General features: G+C 40.7%; 3 protein-coding genes across 6 annotated transcripts in view; all 3 read right to left on the bottom strand.

Moving 5' to 3' along the window:
• Window positions 1-49: 49 nt before the first annotated feature.
• On the bottom strand, window positions 50-12,900 carry trpc4apa (transient receptor potential cation channel, subfamily C, member 4 associated protein a). The gene is made up of 18 exons (XM_035151883.2): window positions 12,726-12,900; window positions 10,224-10,352; window positions 10,009-10,125; window positions 9,794-9,851; window positions 9,636-9,691; window positions 9,336-9,464; window positions 7,517-7,718; window positions 6,857-7,042; window positions 6,631-6,773; window positions 6,402-6,533; window positions 6,244-6,302; window positions 5,971-6,156; window positions 4,902-4,992; window positions 4,651-4,791; window positions 4,400-4,511; window positions 3,800-3,912; window positions 3,414-3,620; window positions 50-2,618 (listed from the first exon to the last, which is right to left on the bottom strand). Exons 1-18 carry the CDS (start codon window positions 12,849-12,851, stop codon window positions 2,481-2,483), a joined length of 2,325 nt encoding a protein of 774 aa, XP_035007774.1. The 5' UTR covers window positions 12,852-12,900; the 3' UTR covers window positions 50-2,480.
• A 756-nt stretch (window positions 12,901-13,656) lies between these two features.
• Window positions 13,657-18,179, bottom strand: sla2a (Src like adaptor 2a). 2 transcript variants are annotated; one of them, XM_035151889.2, is made up of 8 exons: window positions 18,027-18,179; window positions 16,569-16,677; window positions 16,373-16,478; window positions 16,195-16,281; window positions 15,711-15,814; window positions 14,991-15,143; window positions 14,774-14,903; window positions 13,657-14,149 (listed from the first exon to the last, which is right to left on the bottom strand). In XM_035151889.2, the coding sequence occupies exons 2-8, from the start codon at window positions 16,639-16,641 to the stop codon at window positions 14,026-14,028; spliced, it is 777 nt and encodes a 258-aa protein (XP_035007780.2). In that variant the 5' UTR covers window positions 16,642-16,677; window positions 18,027-18,179; the 3' UTR covers window positions 13,657-14,025. The 2 variants fall into 2 exon arrangements, with proteins under 2 accessions (XP_035007780.2, XP_035007778.2); XM_035151887.2 differs by having other exon boundaries at window positions 16,569-16,680; window positions 18,027-18,177.
• A 1,636-nt stretch (window positions 18,180-19,815) lies between these two features.
• ndrg3a (ndrg family member 3a) overlaps window positions 19,816-25,846 on the bottom strand; it is a 31,745-nt gene continuing 25,714 nt past the window's right edge. For 2 of the 3 annotated variants that reach the window (XM_035151884.2, XM_035151885.2), the window contains 10 exons: window positions 25,032-25,118; window positions 24,130-24,186; window positions 23,596-23,699; window positions 23,294-23,359; window positions 23,155-23,206; window positions 22,982-23,029; window positions 22,860-22,895; window positions 22,712-22,763; window positions 21,407-21,445; window positions 19,816-20,848 (listed from right to left, as the gene is read on the bottom strand). In XM_035151884.2, coding sequence (XP_035007775.1) covers window positions 20,676-20,848; window positions 21,407-21,445; window positions 22,712-22,763; window positions 22,860-22,895; window positions 22,982-23,029; window positions 23,155-23,206; window positions 23,294-23,359; window positions 23,596-23,699; window positions 24,130-24,186; window positions 25,032-25,118 — 714 coding nt within the window. In that variant the 3' untranslated portion in view covers window positions 19,816-20,675. The remainder of the gene's footprint in view (window positions 20,849-21,406; window positions 21,446-22,711; window positions 22,764-22,859; window positions 22,896-22,981; window positions 23,030-23,154; window positions 23,207-23,293; window positions 23,360-23,595; window positions 23,700-24,129; window positions 24,187-25,031; window positions 25,119-25,846) is intronic. The other variant, XM_035151886.2, reaches the window with a different exon arrangement.

Genomic DNA, 25,846 nt, shown 5'->3' with positions numbered 1-25,846 from the left:
CCTATGACTGATGTGTGTGAATGTGAAAAAGGTAGAAACCCCACAAAGGTCTAAAGAAGAATTTATTATATTATTAATTTGACAAACAGTTGTTAAATAAGGAAAATGAAGTTCAACACCAGCATTAGAGGAGGAAGGTGAAGGGTTAGAGCCTGTTACAGTAGTGGTTATAGTTGAATGTCAAACTGAAACGTGAATCTTTTCTTCTTTGTTTGATTAGTCAGACAGGTGCAGACGGGATTATTTAACACAACCAGGAGAGATTTTCTGCTTTCATGGTTTAGATTTTACACCATGAATTATCCACTGTTAATCGTTGTCCTTTTCAACAAACAAATCCAGATGCTTTTGAGCCTTGTGTGTTGAGATACAATATTTGATCAAAAAGCACCATATGGTCCGAGTTTTAACTGCCAGTTTAGAAGTGGCTGCAACACGTGTCTAATAATGTCCTCACCAGGCCAAACATGATATAAAACTAGTTCATAAAGTCAATACATGTGAGACCTCAAATTAAAGTGGTAAAGTCAAATAGTACGCAGCATCTTCTTGAAAAGATTTCACCATTTCCTACACAAAATAATGTTTGAAATCTAAGGCCTACTCGGAGCTTCACACCACATATGGCAGAACTGTGGAGAAGCAGTTCTCTCAGGCTCATACAGAGGGCTTACTCTCTCACACCGCCGCAGCACAAAGCTACAACAGTCAGGGAGTGTCAATGCAGTAGCTCACAACATTCGTGTTTTTCATCGACTTCTACGGTGGATGACAGGAGCGATACCAGGGGTTTACATCCATGACAAAACATGATCAGTACTCAGGTTGTTAACACCACTGCAGTATCATGTTACACAAAGCATTTATCTCAGCAAGAGATAAATGAGAAGTTTCTTGCATCAACATTGCTGCAAAAGATGAGCTGTTTAAGCATGTGCATACTCGGAGAGATTTCTTTTAAAACATGCTGAATGAAAGCTAGAGAGCAAGGAAACATTTCTGGTTATCAGCTTTAAAGCAAAAGAAAAAGGCTTCGGATGTGTAAAAGGACATGTGTTTGCATCCCGTTATACATTCACATGAATCATGACTGTACACTTCTCATTAGACGTGGTTAGATCTGTACGGTTTCAGGAGAAAATATGAGGTAGCTCATTCATTTTGTACTTATCGTGGGTGTTCAATTTAAGACGCCAACTGTCTGTTCAGCTCTGCAACTGCACATTCATGCCATGGACACGTCAACACAGCCGAGCTCTCCGCTTCTTCTCAATCCAGAGTAAAGATCGAGTGGTGGCACCAAGCTATAAGAGCAATCACACAGAAAGATTGTCATTCTCTGAGATTAAGAAAAATCTGACGGAGTCCAATGATGAGGATGTTGGGCTGAAGGCTGATTCACATAAAACAGTGTCTGGAGCAATTAAAGTGGTATCTTAACACTAGCACCTGCATAGTTTATTCTCTTTCCCAAAGCATCGCCCACAGCATGGATACAAATTCTGTACAAAATGACGGTGATTTATTCAACAAATGTGTTAAACTATAATAAACAATAAAAGCAATTTTAATCTGTGCAATGTTTTATTCTACATTTTATCCAGAGCTAAAAGCCATTGTTTTCAACAAGACAAAAATAGATCAGCAAAAAGAACCTGGAAAAGAGACGAGTTGCTGTGTGAAGCTTCTGAAGCCACAGCAGAGTGGATGGTTTTTAGGTGAAAGGAGCCCCGTGTGTGTGATCTGTGAGACATGACATGTCAGCCGACCCACGAGCTACTTAAATGTTCTGAGTAGAGCCAGAAAGCACCAATCAACAATAGCCACCTAATAAAATACACCCACAGACGGGTTAAAAGGAAATGCTGTTCATCATCAAGACCCCTGCAAGAAAGTCAAATTTCACTAATGCCCCCACAGGTCAGGCAGTGGAGTGGCACTGAGTCGACAGAGAGCGTGTAGGTAGTGGGCGACTGAGACAGCAGACTCCCTGCGACGTGTCACTGCACATCTGGCTGACAGTTCATCTGTGGACATTTCCAAACCAAGTCCATGTAAAAGGAATCTTTTTTTTTCTTTTCTAACATAAATTTGTTGAATCATACATATTTTTTTCATAGAATTTTGTATAGGTTATATAAAAGGCTCTATTTGAATTTCACCTAAAGCAAACAACCAACGCAGGTGTCATATCCCAAGTTCCCCCAATAGTCTGTTCTGTGTTTCTGGGACGGGCATACAGGCTTCCTCTGAAGAAGAGCGGTAACTCAGTGAGAATTCACATCCCCCTCCCCTCTGCGATGACAGCCTCCATGCGTAGGTACAGAAAGCAAACAGGTGAGTCTTTACATCCAGAAGCACTGTCACGAAGCGTCTGGATGGCTCAGCCCAGTGGAGTCATCACCAGCTCTAGGTGTCCATGCTCCCTGTGACCCTCTGCCCTGTCCCACCCCCCCAGCCCAGAGTGCACTTGCTGGAGGTCAATCTTCCAGCAGGTCTCTGTCCAGATCCATGAAAGGCTCATCAATGTAGCTCGATATGGCACAAAGAGAAGTCCTGTCTGAGCCCAGCAGCACTGACACCGTCTCCTTCCAGTAGCTGAAGGGGATACAGGAGCTCTGAGGAGCAAGACCACAGAGGAATTACAACAATAAAACTACTGCTTGTTGTATTATTGAGTTTCAATTACCTTCAACAGGGAGGCTGTTTTTTTTGTCTGCGTTTGTTTGTTTTTGTTGGCACGATTACACATAAACTACTGGACAGATTACCACGAAACTTCAGGGAAGAACCCATTAAATGTTGGTGCAGATCCAGATCAGGCAACAGTTTAACATAGTGACATGGGGCGTTTTACATTTTCATTGATTTCTCAGAGAATAAGTCATGACTCTTGATGAAAAAAACACAGGAATGTTTAGGGGAATGATATTTATAATTGTGTTCAATCAGGTGCAGATCCAAATCTAGTAAATTGAAATGTTTCAAATCTGCTCAAGTGCCCTTCCAGTTAAAATCAGCCAGGCTCAGCTGTGTTTCTGGATGTCTGTTGTATCAGTTCTAATGCTTATCCTGAGTAGACCATTTCACCAACAACTAACAAATAAGAGTAAATGAGATTAAATTTAAGTAATCACTTGTGTTTTCACACAACAACATAATTTAATCATATTTCATATAAGAAAAATCATCAAACTTCTAAATATTGAAGCAGACAGGATATATATTTGTGGCCACTTGGGGACAGTAGAACAAGTAGAAACAACCTTTACATCATCTGATAAAGTTGTTGGTCACATGCCACTAGTGATGCAGCTCTGATTTTCCCAGCATGCATTTATGTTAATACCCTGTCATCATGTTTTCAATGTACCATAGAAAAAGCACTGAAGGTTAATGTAAACGATACTCACATTCTCCAGACAGGTGCTATCTTTGTCCTTGTTGAGGTAGTGGCGCTGCCAGAAGCGCAGTAGGTTGTGGAAGTTGTTGAGCAGGCAGCCCGGGTACTTTTCTGCATACTCCTTCTCCCGCAAGGCGTTGAGGTAGAAGGGCAGTTTAGCCTTTCTTCTGGCCAACATCAAGATCACAAGGCTGGTGTTTAAACAGCTCACATTCTCCTGCAGGGAAAGAGGATGGGATGGATACAAACAAGACTTTAGTGATTGAGTATTTAGAATAACAATCTTAGCATTAACTTATCAATTAAGCTTCAAAGTTTTGACAACAATTTATCATTTGTGAGATGAATTATTCCTTATGCTACAACTGTTTGTGCAACAATGGGAAAATGAAACACCTGTGTGAGAGTCTGCACGTTGATGATGTTGATCAGTCTGAAGAGGAAGGAAAGTCTGTTCTCGACTTTGGCCATGTAGGACAGCAGGCAGCACTCAGACAGAACCTCCACCACTGAGGGAGGGGGCACAAAACACTGAGATCAATATAAACACCTCTTTTAAACCTCTGACAAACATTTGGGTTTTTTCAGTGTGGACATCAAATAGAAAACAATCTGAAAACAGATCTCTAAAAATATTGAACATGTAGTGATAGCAGATTAATCCATAATTTTGTGGACATGGCCTTAAAACTCCTTGCACATTGTTGCAATGACATGCATGACAGTCACCAAAACGTAATCAGTTCATTTTTGAATCTAAGTGAATGTTTGTACAAAATTTGATGAGATTCCCTCATGCTGATCTTAAGATATCTATTTTTTTTTTTAAGTCATAAAACAACAGAATGCTTTGTAGAAAAGTTTCTGTGTTATCTATAAAAGAAATGCTCATTGGTTTAAATCCTGGACGGGACTGGTTCATCTGTGAACTTAGATGAGGTTGGTCAGTAAATTCTGGAACTAGTCTCCATGTTCAAACTTTCCATCCTCATTTACCTTTGACATCTTCAGTCTGGCTCTCGAAGCGGTCCAACGAAAGGACAATGCAACGCACTAGCATGTTGGAGTCCACTAGAGAGCTGTTGATCTGCGTCAGGAAGGTCTGAAACTACAGAGAAGAAATTCAACGACTCTATTAGCCACATATTTATGCAACACAGCTGTAGAAAAAAAAAAAGAAGTTAGATTTTATTAGGTCAGCATACTCAATAACGTTTTACAATGAATATAAAAGTGTAAAGTTATACCTTTTCAGGAGTGTTGACATATTTGTTGAATCTTTTGAAGGCATCAATGTTGAACTTCATGAGCTCGCCCAGCAGATCAAAGTAGCTCTGTAGGACATCTCGAGATGTACAGCCGCTATCGATGATGCAGAACAGGATGTGCTGTCGAGAAGGAAGTGAGTAACTATTTAATTAAGAGGATTTAAAAATCAATGAGAATTCTGTGAGATATGAACTGTGTGTCGAGAACCACAACGTGGCTGCAGTATTACCTCGAGCAGTCCCCTTTTCAGGAGGAACATTTGGTCTGCATAGGAGGTGGCTCCTCTAAGAAAACTTTCCACTGCTCTTGCCTGCCAGAATCTACATGAAGAAACAGAAACATTCAGCATATAGTCAGCTATAAAAAGAAGAACCAGACAGACAAATGTCAATGATGCAGACGTGAGGAGGTGAAATGAAGACAGATTTTTGATCCACTTCATCATTCAAATTAACCAACAGCAATATCTGTGCTTCGTGACATAACTGTTCCATAAGAACCTTCAATTGGAAAAACATAAAACAACTTACAGCAAATTATGTTCAGATACCATTAAACAAAAGAGTTGCAAAGCTGAGTCATTAATAGTTTTTAATAATATTTTCCAACACTGTGCTTGTATCATCAAGGACGAGCGTGTGCCAATCGATGCAGTGAACGTTTCTGTGCCATCAGTCGAACAGAGCACACTGGAGATCACTCACAAAAAATAAAGAAAAACTATTCGCTTTCAAACTTCTATTTCCAAATAATATTCCAGAGTGGAGATTAGGATCACACTGATGTGTGAAGTAAATGGTCCGACTGCTCTAAATATATAAATACTGAGGTGACACCATATTTTCTGTATTATTGACATCACTGCTGTCCCATAAAATTGTTCTTCACCTCCACCTCACTAACAAACAACCTAAAAGTCTATCTTCTTCTTTTCATCGCTTGTCGTGATTCAGAGAAACACTTTGGTCAGCAGGAGAATTAATTATTAAAAATCTGATTTTTTTTGTGTACGCCATTTTCAGCTTTTGTGCGCACATACACTTTTAGTATGAATGCTACGCAGTTTTATAAATGGTGACCTAGGTGTTTTTGTTTACAGCAAATCCACACTGGTTTATCCAATGGTTTTATCACCAAAAGCTCTGGAATCTCGTCTTCTTTCCAAGTTCACATCTACGTCTGTGTCTTTTGAAAGCATGGCTCATTTGACCAATATGGGGATGTTTGACTTTTTCCTGACCCCATCTAATAGCAACATCACCCCCTGCACCTTGATCATTGGCCTATACAAATCTGACCTGAAGGACGAGTCTGGAGGCTCCCTCTTCATGACAGCGAGGAGACGCGTGAGGAGGCCCTTCTTCCCATCACACACTAGGCTTCTGTCTGTGTTGACCAGAGCTTCCACCTCAGGGATGTTAGCCTTCATGGAAATGGCACTCAGTTCATTCAGCTCCTGGCTATTCAGCAAGAGGTACTTATTCCTGAAAGACAAGCAACAACTTTCAAAACATAAACTCAACTTAAGACGAGAAGTCAGATCTAAGGTGACACAATAAAGGGTCACTTACTCATGGTGATCACTGAAACTCTGGAGTAGCCGCAAAAACTGGATTTTAAAGGAGATTTCCTGTATAATGAGAAGAAAGTGTGTTCATGATTGTGTTCATCTTCTAAAAGTTTCAATATATTTCTGTTCCAAAATGTCTGTTTTATTTAATATTCATACTGGACTACAATCGCAGTTCTCATTCTGGCCGTGCACCACATGATTTGAAGCAGTGTATTTCCTCCAGATCAGCTTGTCAAACAGGTTATTGAGACCTGGGATGAGACGGAACTCGGCCAGCATCTTGTGGACCTGAGCAGAATCGCACAACAGTGGTGAGAGAACTGCACCCTGCTTAGAGCCAACGCCAACACTTAAATCTTAGAGAGGAGGAAGTGAGGTGAAGTACCTGGTTCCTCTGTCGGCCCATGAGAAGGACACACAGTACATACATCACTTCCACTTTATACATGATCTCATGGACAGTCTTCATGGACTGAGGCAGTCGATGCCTCAGGGGGCTTGTGGCCAGAGAACTCTCATCTGATGATTCTGAAAGGGAAAAAATGATTTTAGGCAAAGTTCATAGGATTTAGGTAGGGTGAGGAACTATCAGCCCAAGTGACTTGTCTCACCTGTACTGCTTTGTTCCGCCTCCTCAGTGGCCATCTGCATAAGGGCGTCCAGCACCAGAGCATTGTCTAGCCATGTGTACCAGTCCTCCAGCTCCTGCAGGAAGTTGGCGCCTGTGGCCTCAGACACCTTTCTAGTGGCGAGCTTACACAGCCGCTCGATGAACCCAGGGATGTTCAGCAGGGTTACTTTAGGAAAAAAAACATTAGATAGTTTAAAATGTATTGATCCATTTTTTGCAACGGCACACATGTTGCATAGTTTGTTTTAACTCAGTGGACCAACACTTCTTTTACACCAAAACTAGCAGGTGTACGCAAGTTTTTTGAATGCGTGGAACCAACAAAAAAATGGTGATTAACTCCTTTCCTAATGCCAGTAGGAGGTTGTCTCTCCGTTATTTTCCCACCCATGGGTCATGTTCAACGTCAGAAACGCAATGAAAACTGAGGCGCTCTCTCACCTCACTGTCTTGCCAAATTAGCACGTTCAACCGAGTGTCATGTTTCCATCACTGATAATCATAGCGGATAACGACCTTTATCTCATTTGACCCGGGAGTGAATGCTTATTGAATCCATTCACATTGCAGACAAAAGCCAGATGTTAGCATGTGTCAGTGGGCTTTTTGTACAGTGGGAAAGGGGTTTAAGGAAACTTACCCTGATTGACCTCTGCCCGTGAGGGGATGGCGTTGCGTTTCTGCTGAGCGTTTTTAGCCAGCAGGGTGTGCTTGTCATCATTTCCTACATCAGGTTCTGAGATGGTGACAGACAAGATGCGGCAGAAGTTGGCAAGCTGTTGCTGGTCAAAGCTTTGGACCAGGCCTGATAGGTTGGGGATCCCTTCCAACTGGATCATCTCCTTAAGAATGCAAACACAAACTGTCATCGGTCTGATAGTGGATCAGAATCAGAAACACATCCCAAGTTGTGAGATCAAGCCTTAATTTGCAACCTACTAAAACTGCAGTAGCTTATTCATATTGCATAATCAGTTTGTGGATGGACATTAAAGAAATAATTTCACAATAAAACAAACAATACTATGAAGGTTTTTGAGACTTGTATATCTTTCTCACGGCAGCATTGTAGCAGTGATTCTTTTTAGTCAGAGTGAATTCCCTGTGATGTTTTAATCCATTGTGATCCGACACAATGATCGATACCCAGGACAACCTATCAGAGGTAAAAGCACTGTCTCTAGATTTCTTCCTTTGGTCAAATAAATAATCCATGCAAGGTATGCCTACGCATACTTGTCTGGGACCTTTACAAGGAAAACAAAGGCATTGTGATGCTGGAGCCAGGTACATAAAAACTGTTACAAAGGAGAGCGGGTGTTTTTATATCCTCAATTCTCCATTACAGTAAAAGGTTTCAGAAAACACTGAATGTCTTGTCTATGTAAATCACAAGTAGAACCCCTTGCACTGCTACATTTCTTATCACAAATTTAAGAGGCTTTAAAGCAGCATGATACATCTGCCACAATGTTGCAGAGGTTTACGTGCCAACCAATCAAACACCAATTAAAACCAATCAAACTTAATACACACGTCGTTCATAGCATCAGGAAGCGTTGTTCATTATGGGTCTTAAATACTTTGATTCTCTCACGTATAAAGTGAGGAGGTGGTGGTTAGCACTAATAATACCATTGCTAAATAATACAATATCAATTTATCCTTCATAAATACTAAAGAAAAGCTCTGATGTATAAATGCTTAAGTTAGATTTTCTTTCATTTATTTGACAGGGACAATGCTCATTAATCAACAGCAAAATGACTGTAAATGAGCCAGAATTAGCTCAACATGCTAAATATGGACACTAGATATGGTCAGTTGAGTTATTGTCATTTTCAAAGAGGAGAAGTAAAAGGAGGTTAGAGGGTCTTAAGCCTCCACATATATACACACCACAAAAACATTGATGGAGCATCATAATACAAACATTTTGTAACATCACCAAAGTCAGGAATAACTGTGCCTGGGTTCAAGAGAATATAAAAAGTAAGCAAAAAGATTGACTAAGAAGTGCACAAGTATGCCAACCAGTCTGCTAAATCAGTCACAAAACAGCTATAAGAGTAAGAGACACAATTTTAAAGTGGTTGGTTTATCGAGCAAGAGTAATTCAAGTGAAATACTGCCCGATTCTTAAAATAACCTTAAACTGCTTTGATATTATGGATGTCAGCAGCTATACCAAGTGTATATGTTTTGGCATTAGCTCCGTCTGTGCATGGACCATAGAGCCAGCAGAAAATACGAATTTGTCTTTTAAAGAGCAAAACATAATTTTCACATTCAAAAAGATGAATATTTAATATTAATTTGACAGATTTTTAAGAAACAGGGGTACAGAGAATTCTTGTTAGTATTGGCTAACAAAATATCACTGCATAAAATGCACTTCATATAACTTTTAACTCTGGAGTCAACAGAGCTTAATGCTCAGTCTGAGAAATATAACTGACCTTTTTGACCCCTAGGATATCTTCAATAAGGGTAGCAGTCTGTAGGAAGGTCTTCTTGTTTGTCATCAGGGTGAAGAGAAACAGAACAAAGTCGTCCCTTGCTGCCAGACACTTTGTCACCCCCTCCGTCTATGAATTGAAAGAGAGAAAATGTGTATGTTAATCAAATCCATTTGAAAGCTTCTGAGACCTGTATAACAGCACAAACTACCTACAGGAAAAAACACGTAAAGCTATATACATAAGTTGAAGCAAGATGTAATACACCTCTGACAATTATAAATGTAATAGGACACTTACACATATACAACAGTTGTAGAGAACACTAAGGCAGTCCTTAACCAGGTCATCATTCACTGTTACAACAGAAACAAAAGACATTAGTCTAAATTTAAATACTTTTTTTCCATACATGTCAACTTGTCAATAAAGACATATGTGATGTCAGTGCTACTTACTTTTGGGTTTTTTCTTCTGCATAGTTAGTGTGGGTCTCATCAAGATCTCCACGAGCAGCTTCAGGGACACAGTCGAATGAGAATTCAATACTGTTATTATTTCTACTTCTTAGTACAAGTTTCTTTGCAGAACAACTGATTCTCCTGAGGTAACACGCTTCAGTGTCTGAGTCCAACAACAACAGAGCATCAGGTATCAGGAATGTCAAACTTACATCGACTCCACCAAAGAGGTCAAAGGTGTGCGTGTTGGGGAAGGTGGATTCCTGAGCGGTCTTCCTGTCCTCTGTGACAAAAGACATGGCCTCCACGGAGAGCTGAGATGATAATACCTGACAAAAAAAACATTGTTCGCATGCAAGTCACATCATCCGGACACCAAAGAGAAATGTGGCTAAAAGTGTTGAATGGAGTAGTGCTTTGTGTGTACCTTAAGAAAGCTGTGGGCATGGGAGAGGTCACTGTTGGGATTGCTGCTCTCGTAGAGCTTCTGCAGCACAGTAGGGATGCCATTCCACTTGGCCCGTTTATCTCTCTCCTGGAGCAAACCTACTGGGAGCTACGACAACACAACCAGAGGCAAACTTAAAGAGTGCAACATACAGAGAAAAAAAGTATCATTTATCAATTTCAGAGGACCGCAAGAAATCGACAGAAATAAAAAGAATATTCAGTCTGCTAAACACATACATATGAGGTCTATAAATTATAAAAATCCATTGTCTTTCCTCATCTTCCCTACCAGAAAACATGAATACAACTTTTGTGACAAACAAAAGGCCCCAGAGGATATAAACACTGTGACTGCTCTTTTAAATGAGATTAGAGCAGAGTCACACACCTCGGGTTATACAGCTGATTACTGCAATGAATACAACAGCAACTAAAAGCAGCTTCAGCAGATTTTTATTATGTCCCTGTAATAACCAAACACATAGGATAATAGAGTCCTGGCCTGGCTCATGGTCAGTGAGTGCTTATGTAAAGTGGAGCAAGGCCGCAAAGTGCTGCAGCATGTTGAAGTTGACCCTGCAGCATACTGGACACCAGCAGTGTGATCTGATTACAGGTGTGTTGTGTTGAGTTTGTCCACATTTGGATTGAACTCTTGTGGGGCTTTTTGCATTGAAGCTGCTGGAGGTCCCAGAAGAGGACGCTTTTTCTAGATTTACCAAATTGATTTATTGACCCCACAAGTAATGAATGGATGCACGCATTTTCTGTCTGGTTGTGACAGCACTGCTCACTGTTGAAGCCCTAATAAAAAACAGTGGCAATGGCATTACTTTAAAAAGATATGAAAATGACATAATAATACTTCAACCAAACCGAATATTTAAAATGTCAAATTTCCTAATTGTGCATTTACTCTTAAGACTTATAATTTTGTAATTTCTGAAAGGAAGAAACATGTTGTACATTCTCAGATATTAGCGTGGCACCAAACCTTGCTTCCACAGTGGTACACACTATGTTTGGCACAAAACTGGACAGAACACTAGCCAAAACAAAGCAGATTGGTATAATATGATGCATAGTAAAGAAATGCATTCTGCTCAGTTGGAACCAGCAAAGACGCCCAACATTTATTCTATTATAAATCATCCTAAGTGAAACATTCGGCGCACCTATACCTTGAAAAATCAAGTTGGTGTCTTTCTGAGAACATGGGAACCCCTAACGTACATATGAACCTCTGACTGCATGCTTAGGCCACTAAACTCAGCTCTGCAGAGGGAGGAACCTGACTGAGGAACGTCTGTGCTTTCTGTCGTAGCTCATGAATGTTGATGACCTCTACATCTGAACGCATTCCCTGACCTGGACATTAACATGTGTCCGCAGCCATGACAGAACACCGGTGTATTTTGACAACTGTTCAGATTGTAGCAGCTGAGGCAACACTTAACACAACACTGTTATTGGGGATATAATCCTAAAACATGGTCTCTTCATGTTGGTGATAGGTTTGTCTGATAAGGTTTCACTCTTTAAAATCCCCGATGAGATTGCATTACCTCGAAAACTGCAAGTCAGCGGTGAAGGTAAAGTGTTGCAGAGGCACTGGAATCAAATGTTTTGATGGCTTTAAAACTCCGTAGTTTCAGTCGAGGCGCAGTAAATAAACAGAAGCAGCTGAAGACAATGGCTAACATGTCAGCACAGGTGCAATGTCAACAAACACGAGTAATGTGTATTAAAAAAACAAAACAATAACAGCTGACGTCAACTAACGTTATATCTCTGTCCCCCAAAGATTCAGATATCGAGTAAATATTCGCTTGTGTAGAATTAAAAATAAACTTGCTAGCAGCTGCTCTACCCTTTTATGGAAACGATAGTTATTGTGGTTAGTGTGTCGTTACGTAATCACCTGAGCTGTTCAGCTGGCTTAGCTAGCTAGCCGACGTTACCCTGTTTGCTAACATTAGCTAATGTTGCTGCTGTTGATTAACGCTCAGTGATTTAAGCGCCTCCAGCATTGAACCACAGACTCACGCTGTCACACTGACAACACAACGCCCGACAGAAGCAACAACACCCCGTCCTTCTCTCTGTGCACGGTGCATTTGTGTCCGCTGAACCTGGCCTTTAATGCTAAGCTAACGCAGAGCTAACAACAAAAGACAGAATCAGAGCGGAGCTTGCCTCACACGGTTGCTGAGAATGCTAACATCGTTTGTATTGTCAGCGAGCAAACCGTGTTTTAAAGGGGTCAGTGGCGTCAACGTGAAAGGTTCGTGTTGTTTAAAACGCCCGGCATTGTTGTAGCTAACTGAAAAGCCCAGGCTGTCAGGAGCGACTGCATCTCCGGTGTAATGCCCGGGACAGCGGCTCCGTTCTCAGGCTGCATTGCGAGCGCAAGTCCCTGGTCTCGGTGGAGCAACTGTCGGACGTGCTGTACCGTCGCAACACGCGTCGCTTCTCTTACCTGTGTCCCTTGGCTGAAACCCTGGCCGGTGATTTTACTGGCCGTGAACTTTTTGACGATATTGCTGCGGCAATGTCTTCGTTTTCCTCCAGTACAGGGGGACTCGGACCCCAGAAGCGTCGCCATTTTTACCTCTTCCTGAACAGAAGTGTTGGGGCAGGAAGTGGAAGCTCTGATGAAGTGGTGCAGGTAATTAAGCGGCATCTGCTGGCAGAGGAGCACACACTGCCAAAAGCCAACATGTCCGATCATACACCCAGTTTGTCTTCAGAGCTTATCAACACGATTCCACTGCTGTACCGAGAACACACAGTTTATAACGAGAGTTTATCAACCTGATTCCACTGCTGTGCCGAGAACACACAGTTTATAACAAGAGTTTATCAACCTGATTCCACTGCTGTGCCGAGAACACACAGTTTATAACGAGAGTTTATCAACCTGATTCCACTGCTGTGCCGAGAACACACAGTTTATAACGAGAGTTTATCAACCTGATTCCACTGCTGTGCCGAGAACACACAGTTTATAACGAGAGTTTATCAACCTGATTCCACTGCTGTGCCGAGAACACACAGTTTATAACGAGAGTTTATCAACCTGATTCCACTGCTGTGCCGAGAACACACAGTTTATAACGAGAGTTTATCAACCTGATTCCACTGCTGTGCCGAGAACACACAGTTTATAACGAGAGTTTATCAACCTGATTCCACTGCTGTGCCGAGAACACACAGTTTATAACGAGAGTTTATCAACCTGATTCCACTGCTGTGCCGAGAACACACAGTTTATAACGAGAGTTTATCAACCTGATTCCACTGCTGTGCCGAGAACACACAGTTTATAACGAGAGTTTATCAACCTGATTCCTCTGCTGTGCCGAGAACACACAGTTTACGTGGCTGTATTAGTTTGTGATGCTCATTTATCACGTTGCAAAAGTTCTTTTTATTGGATTCCAATAACATACCCAAGATAACAATCATATTACAATACATTTAACATATGATATGTTACATTCAAACAGCATGCACAAATTAGATTATAAATTAATAGATGGATTCAACATTGGAGAACCAATGAGAATTACTGTCTTTTTGTCTTTTAATGACAAACATGTCACAGCTCCCAGCTTTGTAGTGCCTTCCTGCCACTGCAGGCCGGTGTACCATAACCACATGTGGGCGTGCAGACGACCCCGTGCACTGCTCTTCTCAAAGTGCACATGAGGCGGGTCAGTGCTTGACTGTATGTCTCTGGCTGGCTTCATTCTCTCAGACGGATCCACCCTATTTGCTCAAGTGTCCCAGCTGTGATCGTTGCCTTCTGTCATTTGGAGGTAAGAGATGATGGCCTCCCTCAGCCCCTCGCTCACCAGAGAGTTGTCCGACTCTGTCCTCTTCCTCTTGAAGAGCATGGACCTGGAGGACACACAGAAGGATTTGAGGCTATGATGAGTAAAGTGATTGTATTGTTGACGATAATGTGCCTCAAAAGCACTTTTTCCACACTACCCCAAGTTTCTCTTTTCTTTATTTGTCTAGTGGTGCTCATTTTCAGGAGCATCCTGCTCTACACATATACAGTAACCGACACTCAAACATGGCAGATACCCGGTGAAACTACAGTCCTATCCGCTTGCATTGGTATTGTATACACACTCTTCTCGCTGAGTTTACTCAACACTGAAACACAAATGATAGTAGAGTTGAATCAACATACACAGAGTTGACTGGAATGGCTTAGTAGAGCGCATACTTCCTCCAGATCCCAAATGTCCCCTTACATTCAATCAAGATGTCACACACTCAGATATACAGTTCCCTTCATCAAGTTTCATTCTCTGAGTTATTAAGAAATGCCCTTTCTCGCAATGGTCCTCCTTAGTGGAGGTAACTAAAACTGAGAATGAGGAGCTTCACTGAGATAGGATTTATCTATTGTTTGAACCAGGACGCCAGCAGGGGATTTCACAGTCCTCCACACCAAGAGTGACATCTTGTGGATGTCATCATGAGAACAAAAAGATAGAGAGTCTGCTGCACCTGCTGATGTCCTTCCAGTTGATGGTCGGCCTTCTGATAGCTGTGGGTACAGGCCTGGCCTCTCCGGGGTCACTTAAACCCTGGATGAAGCAAGGCGCTGTGAGTCGACTGGACAATCCGTCTGCACACTCTGTGAAAGGAGATCATTTTTACATTTTAGCTCTTTTAGGGTTTGAGCGTTGAGGTGAGGAAACAGAGTTTCACTCTCAGTACAAACCTGAGTAGTGTTCCACAAGGTGATGCAGGGAGGGAAAGGTGAGTCCTGGGGATATGTAGACCCAGCCATTTTGGAGCCGACTGATGCGGTAGTGCTTCACACCATCGAGGTACGAGGAGTTGGTTCTCCTCAGGATGGACAGCGAGTGACAGTCTGCAGACAGAAATAGCACACTGATTCAGCAGTGAGACTTAATTGCTTTTACCTGTTAACCCATAGGAGTAATCTTCTACGGCAAATTAAGTAATTACATTAAATCAAACTCATCACAAATTACTGTCACTGAGTTCAAGTCTTAAAGAGACAGTTCACCCACAAAGGAAAACTCACTCATTATCTACTCACCACTATGCCGATGGAGTCAGGGGTGAACAGTGTTGCAGCCAAATCCAATAAAATTGAAGTAAATGGCAAACTCTGAGGATACCAGAGGACATTTAAGCTAAAAACATGGTGTAACTGATGCCGTTTCGAGTCGAATTTGAGTGTCGGGGCTTACAGACACTTGGATGACACAACAGGAGCCGTATGGAGGTGTTCTATGTTCTTTTTCTGTTGTTTTATTACATCTAAAGAATCGATCCCCAGTTACTTTGATTGTATTGGTATCTGCTGCAACACTATTTACCCCTGAAACTCCAAAAGCAAGGAAGAAAGAAAGAAAGAAAGAAAGAAAGAAAGAAAGAAAGAAAGAAAGAAAGAAAGAAAGAAGCCTCTAACCTCTCTGTGTCTCTGACTCTCGGACCAGGAAGGCTCCATTGTGGTTACTGGGCTGCAGCAGCAGCTCCACAGCTTTGAGTCTGCTGATGCCTGTGTACAACCACCTGAACACAGAGAACATACGTGCAGCACACAATCAGACTGTGGGAGATTATAAGACATAGACTGAGGTTTTTCTGTTGTTTGTAGGTTTGGAAAATCCACTGGAACAATGACAGAGACATCCCCCACTGGAGGAGGAGTGAAAGTGCAGGAGGCAGAGGCTGACGTCACATCACTGGAGAGAAGAGAGGGCTCAAACACTGAGCTAAAGTTCACCTACACAGAGACCCCTCCCACGTTTCAGGGAACTCCCCGCCTTTCATCGAACTAATGCATATTTATCTGGTTTCTCTCTCTCTCTCTCTCACGCACACATGCACACGCACGCACAGTACCGAGTTGCACATCTTCACACACACACATCTTCGTGACTAACACGTACCTGTGTGTCACCTTGGCAGTGTAGGTGTTGGGAATGTAGCCCTCGTGACCTGTGGTTGTGGATCTCACCATTATGAAATCACCATCGCTGTTGGAGAAAATAAAATAATGATGACTAATTGTGTCTGTCTCAGTGAAAACAAGGGTGAAGGTCAAACATGAGGAGTTACATCACGTACTCTGATAGGATGGTAAGCCTTTCTCCAATGCACATAGACATGGCCAACTGTGTGTGACCCAAGGACGGGTAGTTATGGAGGGATACAATCACACTCTCCTGGAGGCCTACAGAGGGAAAGATGACATGAATATAATAAATACAATTTGATCTGTTACATTTTTCTTGTTTTAATTTGCTGTGGGGATTGAATCTACCTTCGCCCACAGGTTCAGGTGGAGTTTCAAGGATGGGGTGGCTGGATCGAAATTTGATGGGGCAGGTGCCCATGTTCTTTGGCTTCTTACCGATTTGAAATGGCTCTTGCTGCTGAAACAGAGATGCAGAAAAAAGGTTGAAATATGAAGCATGTTTAGAAAATGGTACGTCTTTAAAAATCTTAAATAACATATATTCATAATTGTATTATTCCGTGAGTTATTACATGATGACTCCCACCAGCAAAAAAACTCACAAACGCTGCACACTTTTTAGTAAAAAGAAACCTTGCTGTTACAGGAAAGCGCTTCACCACAACAAGAGGCATAGATATCCTGTGTTAAATTTCCATCCAACATGTTTGTTACGCTACATGAGAAAGATTTATTAAATAATAGAGTGATGAGATTTATGCATACTTCTTTTTTGACTGGGTAGCAGCAAAGTTAATAAATTATCTTCAAAAAAAAAAAAATGTAACCATAGCTGAGTCCTCCATTTATCTATCGAGCATTATCATACAATACAGCTGATGAGGCAGGAGCTTTCTTATATCAGGGAGGAAAAGTCAGGTCATTGAGTGAAAAGTAAAAAAAAAGTGAATGAAATAAAACAAGACTTTATTGAAATTTATGTCATGGAGAAACTAAGCTTTTCAGTAAAGCTGCAATTAAATAGATTCAACATTTATTACCATGTTCAGTCTTTTATGGTACAACATTCTGCTTGGATTGTGATGAAATAAGAGGATATTAACCTGATTTTAACCTTGTTTTTACCTTTGAACTATTCTTGTGATACATATCTTGAATTCATAGGTGTTTGCAAATTAAACGCTTGTTTTTAGTTTAATTATTCCTGTTTATATGTATGACATATCTCAAACTGTTAAGATGTTAGTGCACAGCAACATGAAACTTTATATACTTTTATCTTATTTGTTCTAGATTGTCTCTTTTCTTATTTCTTACATTTTCCCTTTGCTCCTATTTCCTTGTGCTGCTGTGTCAATTTTGTGTGAATCAGTCATATTGGGGTAGGTGGATATAATATATTAGTGACATCGAACCTGGGTATTTCAATTAATGAATTAAGTTTAATAGATTTTTTAACCATTGTCACAAGAAGGAAACAAGTGAATTAAATGCTTTTGAACTCTACAGGTTGTTCTAACTCAAATGTTCTCCAAATATACAAAGGTACATCTCCCTATAAATGTTTTATTCGTTTGTTTGATTTTATTAATATTATTTTTACCACTTCATCCTTCTTTCCGGGTACTATTATGTTATTCAAAGTTTTCTATTTTGTCTATATATCTGTAAAACACAAGAGTAATAATGAGGAAGATCAAAGATGTAAAGGACAATCTTTGAATGACTCAATAAAAATATGCAAATATAAAATAAGAAAGAACTTCCTTCAAGAAAAAGACCCAGAGCAAGTGATGTACTCACCTCCTTCAGAGAATAATCAGTGATAAGGATTTTCTCAGTCAGTCATTTCATAATCCTCTTGAGGAAAAACATGTGTCTGCTTGAAGAGTCAAGGCTTCCTGCTCGCTCTTTATATGCGGCATGTGGCCCTGCTTCAGCTTCCTGTGACGCTCAACCCCTGAACATTGTGACTCAAAGAGCAGCTCGGGCTGATCTCTGTGATGCAGGATGTTTTCAAACAGAGCCAACTGTGCATCACTTGTTTACGGAAATTTACTGTATGTGTACGTAGGCAGAGTTTACAAATACATGTACATGCATCAATGTGGAGGGGTGAAGTACAGTGACATCATATCACAAGGACAGTTTGTGTTAGAGGGGTTAACGCTGCACAGAGCTACGTTTAGATTGCCAGCCCGGTGCTCAGATTACACTCAGTCATGTTAGAGTCAGATAAGAGTCAAAGCTCTGCAGAGGCATGATGAAGCTTCTCCTATCGACCTCCTCCTGGCCTGATTGATCTGCACTCACCAGTTCACCCATCATGCTGCCACTGCAGAGTCAATCACACTGGCGATGTGGGCATGCAAATTGTAAATGTGAAAAAGTCCAAGACAATCATGGTTACATACATAAGGGAAGGTATAAATAACACGACTTCTTGTTTCAGTCTCTGCTAAGAGAAATATCGAAACTCAAAGTTGCTGATAAGACTGACATTTTCTATTAAAATGATATATCTCCTCTCTGTCTAGTCTTTAATTAGATACAGGATTCTTAGAAGCAAAAAAAATCACCACTGTGGATGGAAACACCAAAAGCATCTTTACCTCAGCAGATCAGATTTGTGCTGAATCACTGAGAAGGGCCAGTGAGCCTGTAAGAGCAATATATCAGAACCTCAATTGTTTCAAATGGTTTTCTCATTTATTTTTTACTGAATATTGCAAGTTTCCCATTTAGTACCATGTTCAATGTTTTATGGTAAAATATTCTGCTTGGATCGCGTTGAAATACAAAGATATTGGCCTGATTTTAACCTTGATTTTACCTTTTATTGTTATAGATATGTTGAATTGATAGGAGTTTGCAATTTAAATTCTTGGTTTTCCTTAAATTATTTTTGTTTCTGATATATTATAAAGTAGATTTGGGTATGTAGAAAAAAGCACTGAAATAAAATGTATTATCTTAAACTGTTAAGATGTTAGTGCACAGCAATATGAAGCCACTATATAGTTTTGTCTTATCATTCTAGATTTTTATTTCTTATTTCTTACTACATATTCCCCTTACACTGCGATTTCCTTATGCTGCTGTGTCATTTTGAATTTCCTCTACGTAGGATCAATGAAAGGTACATCTTATCTTTTACTGCAATCTAATACAGTGAAAATGCTGTTATGTTTGTATGCAAGATATTTTAGAGTTTATTTATCTTTGACATTAGTCGAGGAAAACTGTGTTTCACAGTGAACTGTGAGATGACTTGAACATCAGATTAACACTTCCCAATGTTCTCGACATCTTTTCAGTTTTGAGTCAATCTCCTCATCGCACTTGCACTGCAGCTCACCAGTATTTTTCTTTCAGAGCTAAATATAGACGCCTCATCTGCGACAACAGTTATCACAGAGGAAATAAGAACAAGTGTGGTTGGAAACGATCTCACCATAGTAACCTCAGTTTTCCACTAAGAAGAGAGGTAAAGTACAAGCTCTCACTGCACTGACACATATACTCTACTCTCTTTCTTTCATTTAAACATGTCCTGATGTCCTTACATTGACAAACAAGCAGAGCAGACATGTTCTCGTGTTGTAGCTTTATTCAGTAGTAATATAAATGAGTTGAATCAGCAGACAGTGAGAAGCACCACTGGGCTCCTCAGTGAAGGAACTCAGACTTTTCACATCAGACACTACTTGTTAAAGGTTGTTAAAACATCAGTGAGTCATCTAATCAACTGAACAAAAACATTAACACAAATCAAAAAGAGAAAAGGGAGATGATGAGTTCACTTACAAAAAGAAAGAGTCGACTTACTGGTACACAACACTGAATGTTCTTTTCATGTTCTCTGCTCAGCTTTGACTTAGTTCAAGTTAGTGTGCTACACTATGCAATTGTTTTTCCTTTACATCACTTGTTCTGGCATCATTTTAATTACAGACTGCAAACCTATTTCTGCGGCTGTACAGAGATAAACTCACCATCAGTATAACCCACATTTTGAGAGCCCACATCAGAAGAGATCAGATAAAATAACCAAAGTCTTGTACCGTGCAATTAAATGGAAACACAAAGTTACAAAGGAGGATTTCTATAATGTGTGTGAAGACATATAAACAAAGAATGTGAAAAAAAAAATAAATAGAAGAGGGTGACGATGGACAGTTGAGTCGAAAAAACGGTTTGACCATTTCTATATACACAACACATCTGAATGTACTGTAGTTACGGTTTCTACAATGTGACTGACAGTGTATTCAATATAATATTTAATAATATGCATCTGTTAATATATTTATTACACCTGCTTTTCTAATCACATAGTTTGTTACAGATCCTCCTGGTGCTGAACTGCTTAGGAGTGGGATGATAGAGAAAGAGAGTGGGGAGAGGGCACATAAGTTACTATGGGAGGGTGCAGGGGGTTGAGGTTGGGGTTTAGCAGGAGACTTCCATGGTCTGGGGTCTGGACTGGTTGTCCAGGCCCCCAGTGGCACTGCCCTCCAGCAGGCTGTTGAGATTGTTGCGACTGCGACTGCTGTCCATGGAAGTGATGCTGGAAGAGGAGGTGGTGCGTGAGCGAGCCAGACGAGTCATTCCTACTGTCGGCACTGGAATAGAGAAACACCCATTAATATGCCACTCACACTCACTCACACACACACACACACACACACACACACTCACTCACTCACTCACTGCAGTGCTGGATCACTTTCACAGCTCAATACAGCACCAACTAAATTGCTTACCATGCAAACAATTCTCAAATATGGAGACTCGTCAAATTAAATAAATTAAGTAACAAAAAATACTGCACACGTGTCCTTTGTAGAAACAAATTAAAACAGAACAAAAGCAAACTACAGGATTGGCAATCCAACTCAACTGATGGGAAGCAAAACCAGCAGGTCATGCAAGAAACTAGGACACTGAAGACAGATTCCATGCTATCAGGAGAAACTAAACTCCTGCAGGGAGATGAATGTGTGTCAAAGTATGCAAAACAATCTCACTGTGTGCGATACTCAGTGTATCCACCACACTGTTTGACATCTATGTAAAACTGCTGCTCTCTGGAGAGTTTCTGCATACATTGACATTCATCCAGGGTGGAGGCCATAGGGTTCAGAGCATTCTAGTCTGGCAGCTGCCTAAGAACCTGATACCTGATTCGTTGCTCAGGTGACTGAGAAGAACGTAGGGAACTGGAAGCAATGATTGAAGAAAGGAAGAAGGAGAAAGGGAGAAATGTTGAAAAGGTAGCCCTTATATTGCTTTATCCTACCTCAGTGTGTTTGTAATTAAAACTGTGGCTCTATTACAGCAAAAACACGGAAGAAATCGTGGTATGTGTGCAAACTAGAAGCCTAGTTTATTGCTCTTTTTGCCTTTCACACTGTGGCAATGTGTTAATGAGGGAAAAACAGCTTTTAGACACATGCTGAGGTGTTAAGATTTATTATCCACACGTTCTCTGTGCTAAAAAAAAAAACCACACTCTTTTTAATCTGTTTAATCCTGCAGTGGCATTTACTCAACAGTGGGACTCGGTGGCATTTGAAGCAATGGTGACATACTAGCTACACCCCAGAGTGCCTCCCATGGTGAAGGGTTGGGGAACGGGAGAGAGCAAACAAGAATCAGCATTATGGACACACGCACACGGACACGCACACGCACACACACACACACACACACACACACACGTGTCATATCTGTGTGGCCAGAGCAAGAAGACCTTTATTCATGACTTCATCCATCCATGGATCAGAGTCTGTTTGGTGCTGTGAATCAATATGGTCTGACAAATTTGTTTAATTTCCTCTGTGCAGATGAATGACTGTAAAAATCTAAAAGCCTGTTTAAGTATGCACTTTCAGTCTCTGTAAAAAGAGACTGCATCATTAAACAGATCTGGATAGAAAAGAAAAGAAAAGCACACCAGGCAAAATAAAACAGTATTTTCTGAGGCCAACTCTGAACTGAACAGGAAATTATTTGCTGTTCAGTACATCTCGAGTACTATTCTTATTTCTGTCATGCTAGAAGCACATACACCTCAATACACCTCACCTACTGAGGGCTGTGGGTGCCACACACTGCAAAGAGCAGAGAGGAAATGGCGTCAGCATCCACCTAGCTGCACAGGCTGCCTCTCCGTGATTAGGCCTTTTCATGCATTTCACACTCCAAACTCCATCAGCAGGGGTATTTAGCAACAGCTCTGAGACGACTGTGGTGAGTTCAGCCCTCAGCGAGCACAATTTGTCAGTGTACTCACTCACGTCAACAGGAAATTCAGCGAAGAACACAGAAAAACCTTGACCACAAACACGTCAGCCCAAAGAGGTGTTAGTCTGTAAACAATCCTTGGACAGTGACCGTTTACTACAGCTAGTTTAAATCAGTTTCATTACATATTCAGATGTTTTTACTCAGCTATGGTCAAAGATGTGAACATGTTTACTTACTGTAGCCCATGCCCTGAACAAAGTACTTGAAGGCCTCAGCAAGTTTCCCTGGCTGTGAAAAGAAAACGGGTAAACGTTAGAAGATGATTTAGACATAACACAGTAAAGATGACAATGCTGTGTGTCACAAAAAAAATGAAAAACCCACCTGCACAACCTGGGGCAAGCCTCCACAGTCAGCCATCTGAAAGAACATCATAAGCCTCATGAATAAATTATTGTTCAATAACAAAATGAATGCCCATATTTTGTACATCATAAAACCTTCACCTTTAGCAGCGTGGTCTTGATTGGATTTAGCCTGGAATTGCACTCCACCTTAAAACATCAATGACAGGTTAATACTGAGCTCAAAATACAAGGAACAAAAGCATATCCTTTAGTTATATGAAAACTCTTCTCCAAGCCTCTTCAGTTACTGAGATGTTAGCAGGTTAACTCACCACAGCCTCCACAGCAGGGGATGTGTCACCAACCACCAGCAATGAAGGGCACCTGCATAGCAACAGATTAGGTGGAATCATTCTCAAATAGCACTGTGTATACTCAGAGACAAATGTGCGTCTGTGTCTCAAAACCTACGTTAGTGTGTTGACTGTGTCCTCGTTCAGACCCACGATGGGCCTCTCGATCTCCAGGTCATGACGACTAGTACAGGGAGACAAATTATGAGTTTGTGGAAAGGAAACTTTTTTAGTGCACCTCATTAATAAACAACACAAAGTCCTTTATTCTTTACATTTTGTGATACATTGCTTTTTTTCTATGTATTCGGGTCTGGCTGATAGCAAGGTCAGATTTTGCGTAATACTGCTAACTAACAAACAAACGCAGATGAAAAATGTACCTCCTTGGCAAAGGTAGTAATACGTGTTGTATCTTACTATTGGTAAGAGCCACAGAAAAGGGCCAGGTTGTCCTGGTTGATGTCTTGGGCGATATGGAGACGGTAGGTCTGGATCAGCTCCTGGTTCTCTGTCAGCTCGTCCTGGTGAACAGAATAGAGTTAGTAATATCCAAAGAGGAAATCTTCATCTACTTTAAAAGTAATAAAGGCTGAAATAAAGAAGAGCTAGATTCTAAATTAAGTGAATGTAACTTCTATGTTTTGAACAAACACAGAGCTGTTTGCATTAATCATCCAGACCAGCTGTGGGATCTGTATAAAGAGTATGCTTAGCTTCACTGTCGGTTATCAAACAGAGTCAGTAGTCAACATGCCACAATCTAGCACTCTACGCATCCAGGAGGATGGAAATAGAATCATTATTAAATGTCTGTAATAAGGGCGAAGTATCCAGGGAAATTAGGAAAATCCTCATGTGGTATAGTTACTGTTTAATATTGTGAATGAAAAGGGTCAATAATACTAAGAAACAGCAGAGGGTGAGTAATACAGCACTGAAAGAAAAACTCACAGTGCTGAAGTGGTGAGCCATGACGATATCCACCAAATTACTGGTCCATCCAGTCAGCTGCACAAGAGGAGAAGACAGATCCAGTTATCCAAACCACAGTCGACTTTTCTTAAACTTTACAGTTATGGCAATATGGCCATACACCTATTTAAATGCAGTGTAATATATTGACAGATATAAGGATCAAAGTTGAAGGAGGCAAATACACAGACATTTAGAAACTGTGAAGAATGAGCTGTCTTGATGAATTAGTGGCACACACAATATTACAAAGTCTCACATCAAAGCAAAAACACAAATCTTAAAAAAAGAATGTTTCAGTCTGTGTGGTATTTTAAATGTAGATGGGACAAAGCCCCCCTCTTGCTCCATGACAGTGAGTAGCCCAGCAAAGAATGTTTTCCCTGAACAATTTTGCACAGGACACACAATATTGTATACAGTACTATAATAAACTATTACACTGTAGCATTGTGACCTATCGTGCTCTGGACCTGAAGCCAATTAATCCTCGCGAAATGAAACTAATCCAAATGAGGGAAAACCTTAAGACTCGAGAGTACATGCTGCTCTAACACGTTAACTTCGTTTTCATTAACTTTGGCGAGTTCTAAACCTAAAAACAGCAGGCATCATCAAATTAACACAGAATTAGAGCCTCTACCTTTGTTTTTAATGCTATTATGATGGGAATAAAAACATATATATATTGAGCTTAAAATAGTATTGTTAAGATGGAGAGCATATAGAAGGGAGGGTGAACTCCAACATTCATTAATAACAACCTCACAAAAGGCTGGAAACTGAACTGAAATGGAAGATAAATTATTTAGGTAAACACTCTGTGCTGCAGAATGCACTGAGGACTTTCTGGTTTATAGTGTTATGATAGTAATACAGACCTTTGACGCTGCCCAGTCAATCCATCCTTCTGCACATGGGTCGACATCAATCAGGACCAGTCCCTCCACCAGAGTGGGGTTGTTCAGCTGGGAAGGGAAGAACACGTGTCAACATCAACTAAACAGTTTGATTTGGTCTTTCCTTAGTGGTGTTTTGCTTTTGGTTTGCTTTTAGTTTTCCTTTTTTTCTACATCTACAGTATAGTATAGTACAGTTTAATCTGAGCATCCATTGGTCCATCCATTTTGTGTATTCTCTCAATAGTGCAGGTAGAGGGTAAAACACTGCACTGATCTCTAGACATGAAAACATGATGAAAAGTGAAGCATGTCAGTTCAAACAAAAACATGAAACAATGAATATGGAATACAGGGCCGTCTAAATTAAAGGGTGAGGTTTTGGTACTGGCAGAAAGAGGATGTCTGTGGAAATCTGAGATCTATCACGACCGATGCAGAGGGAATACTGCGGATGCTGCTTTCAACATGATGCAAATGCAATGCAGCAACAGCTGCTATAAATCTATCAAGGGTAAATGCATTTAGTCCCAAGCCGGTTAAAGCAAATGCATTTCAGAATCAATTTTCCTTCATTAATTGTAAGCAAGAGTAGACTCTCCACAGAGAGCCTGGTGTTAGAAATCCTAATCCCAGCACCTTCCCTTTTTTACCCCTCACTAACTATTCTTTTTTTTTTCATTATTCATCTTGCAGTTCTCCCTAGCTACTCTCCTTCACTTCTAGCTTCTAGTTCTATTGTACACAGATTGTGGTTATTTTAGCTCCACTGTTTTAAGTGTAGAAAAAAGACAAAA

This window comes from Hippoglossus stenolepis, chromosome 3 (assembly GCF_022539355.2).
Source record: "Hippoglossus stenolepis isolate QCI-W04-F060 chromosome 3, HSTE1.2, whole genome shotgun sequence".
Lineage (NCBI taxonomy): Eukaryota > Metazoa > Chordata > Actinopteri > Pleuronectiformes > Pleuronectidae > Hippoglossus > Hippoglossus stenolepis.
This window is presented reverse-complemented; position numbering and strand designations above follow the sequence as displayed.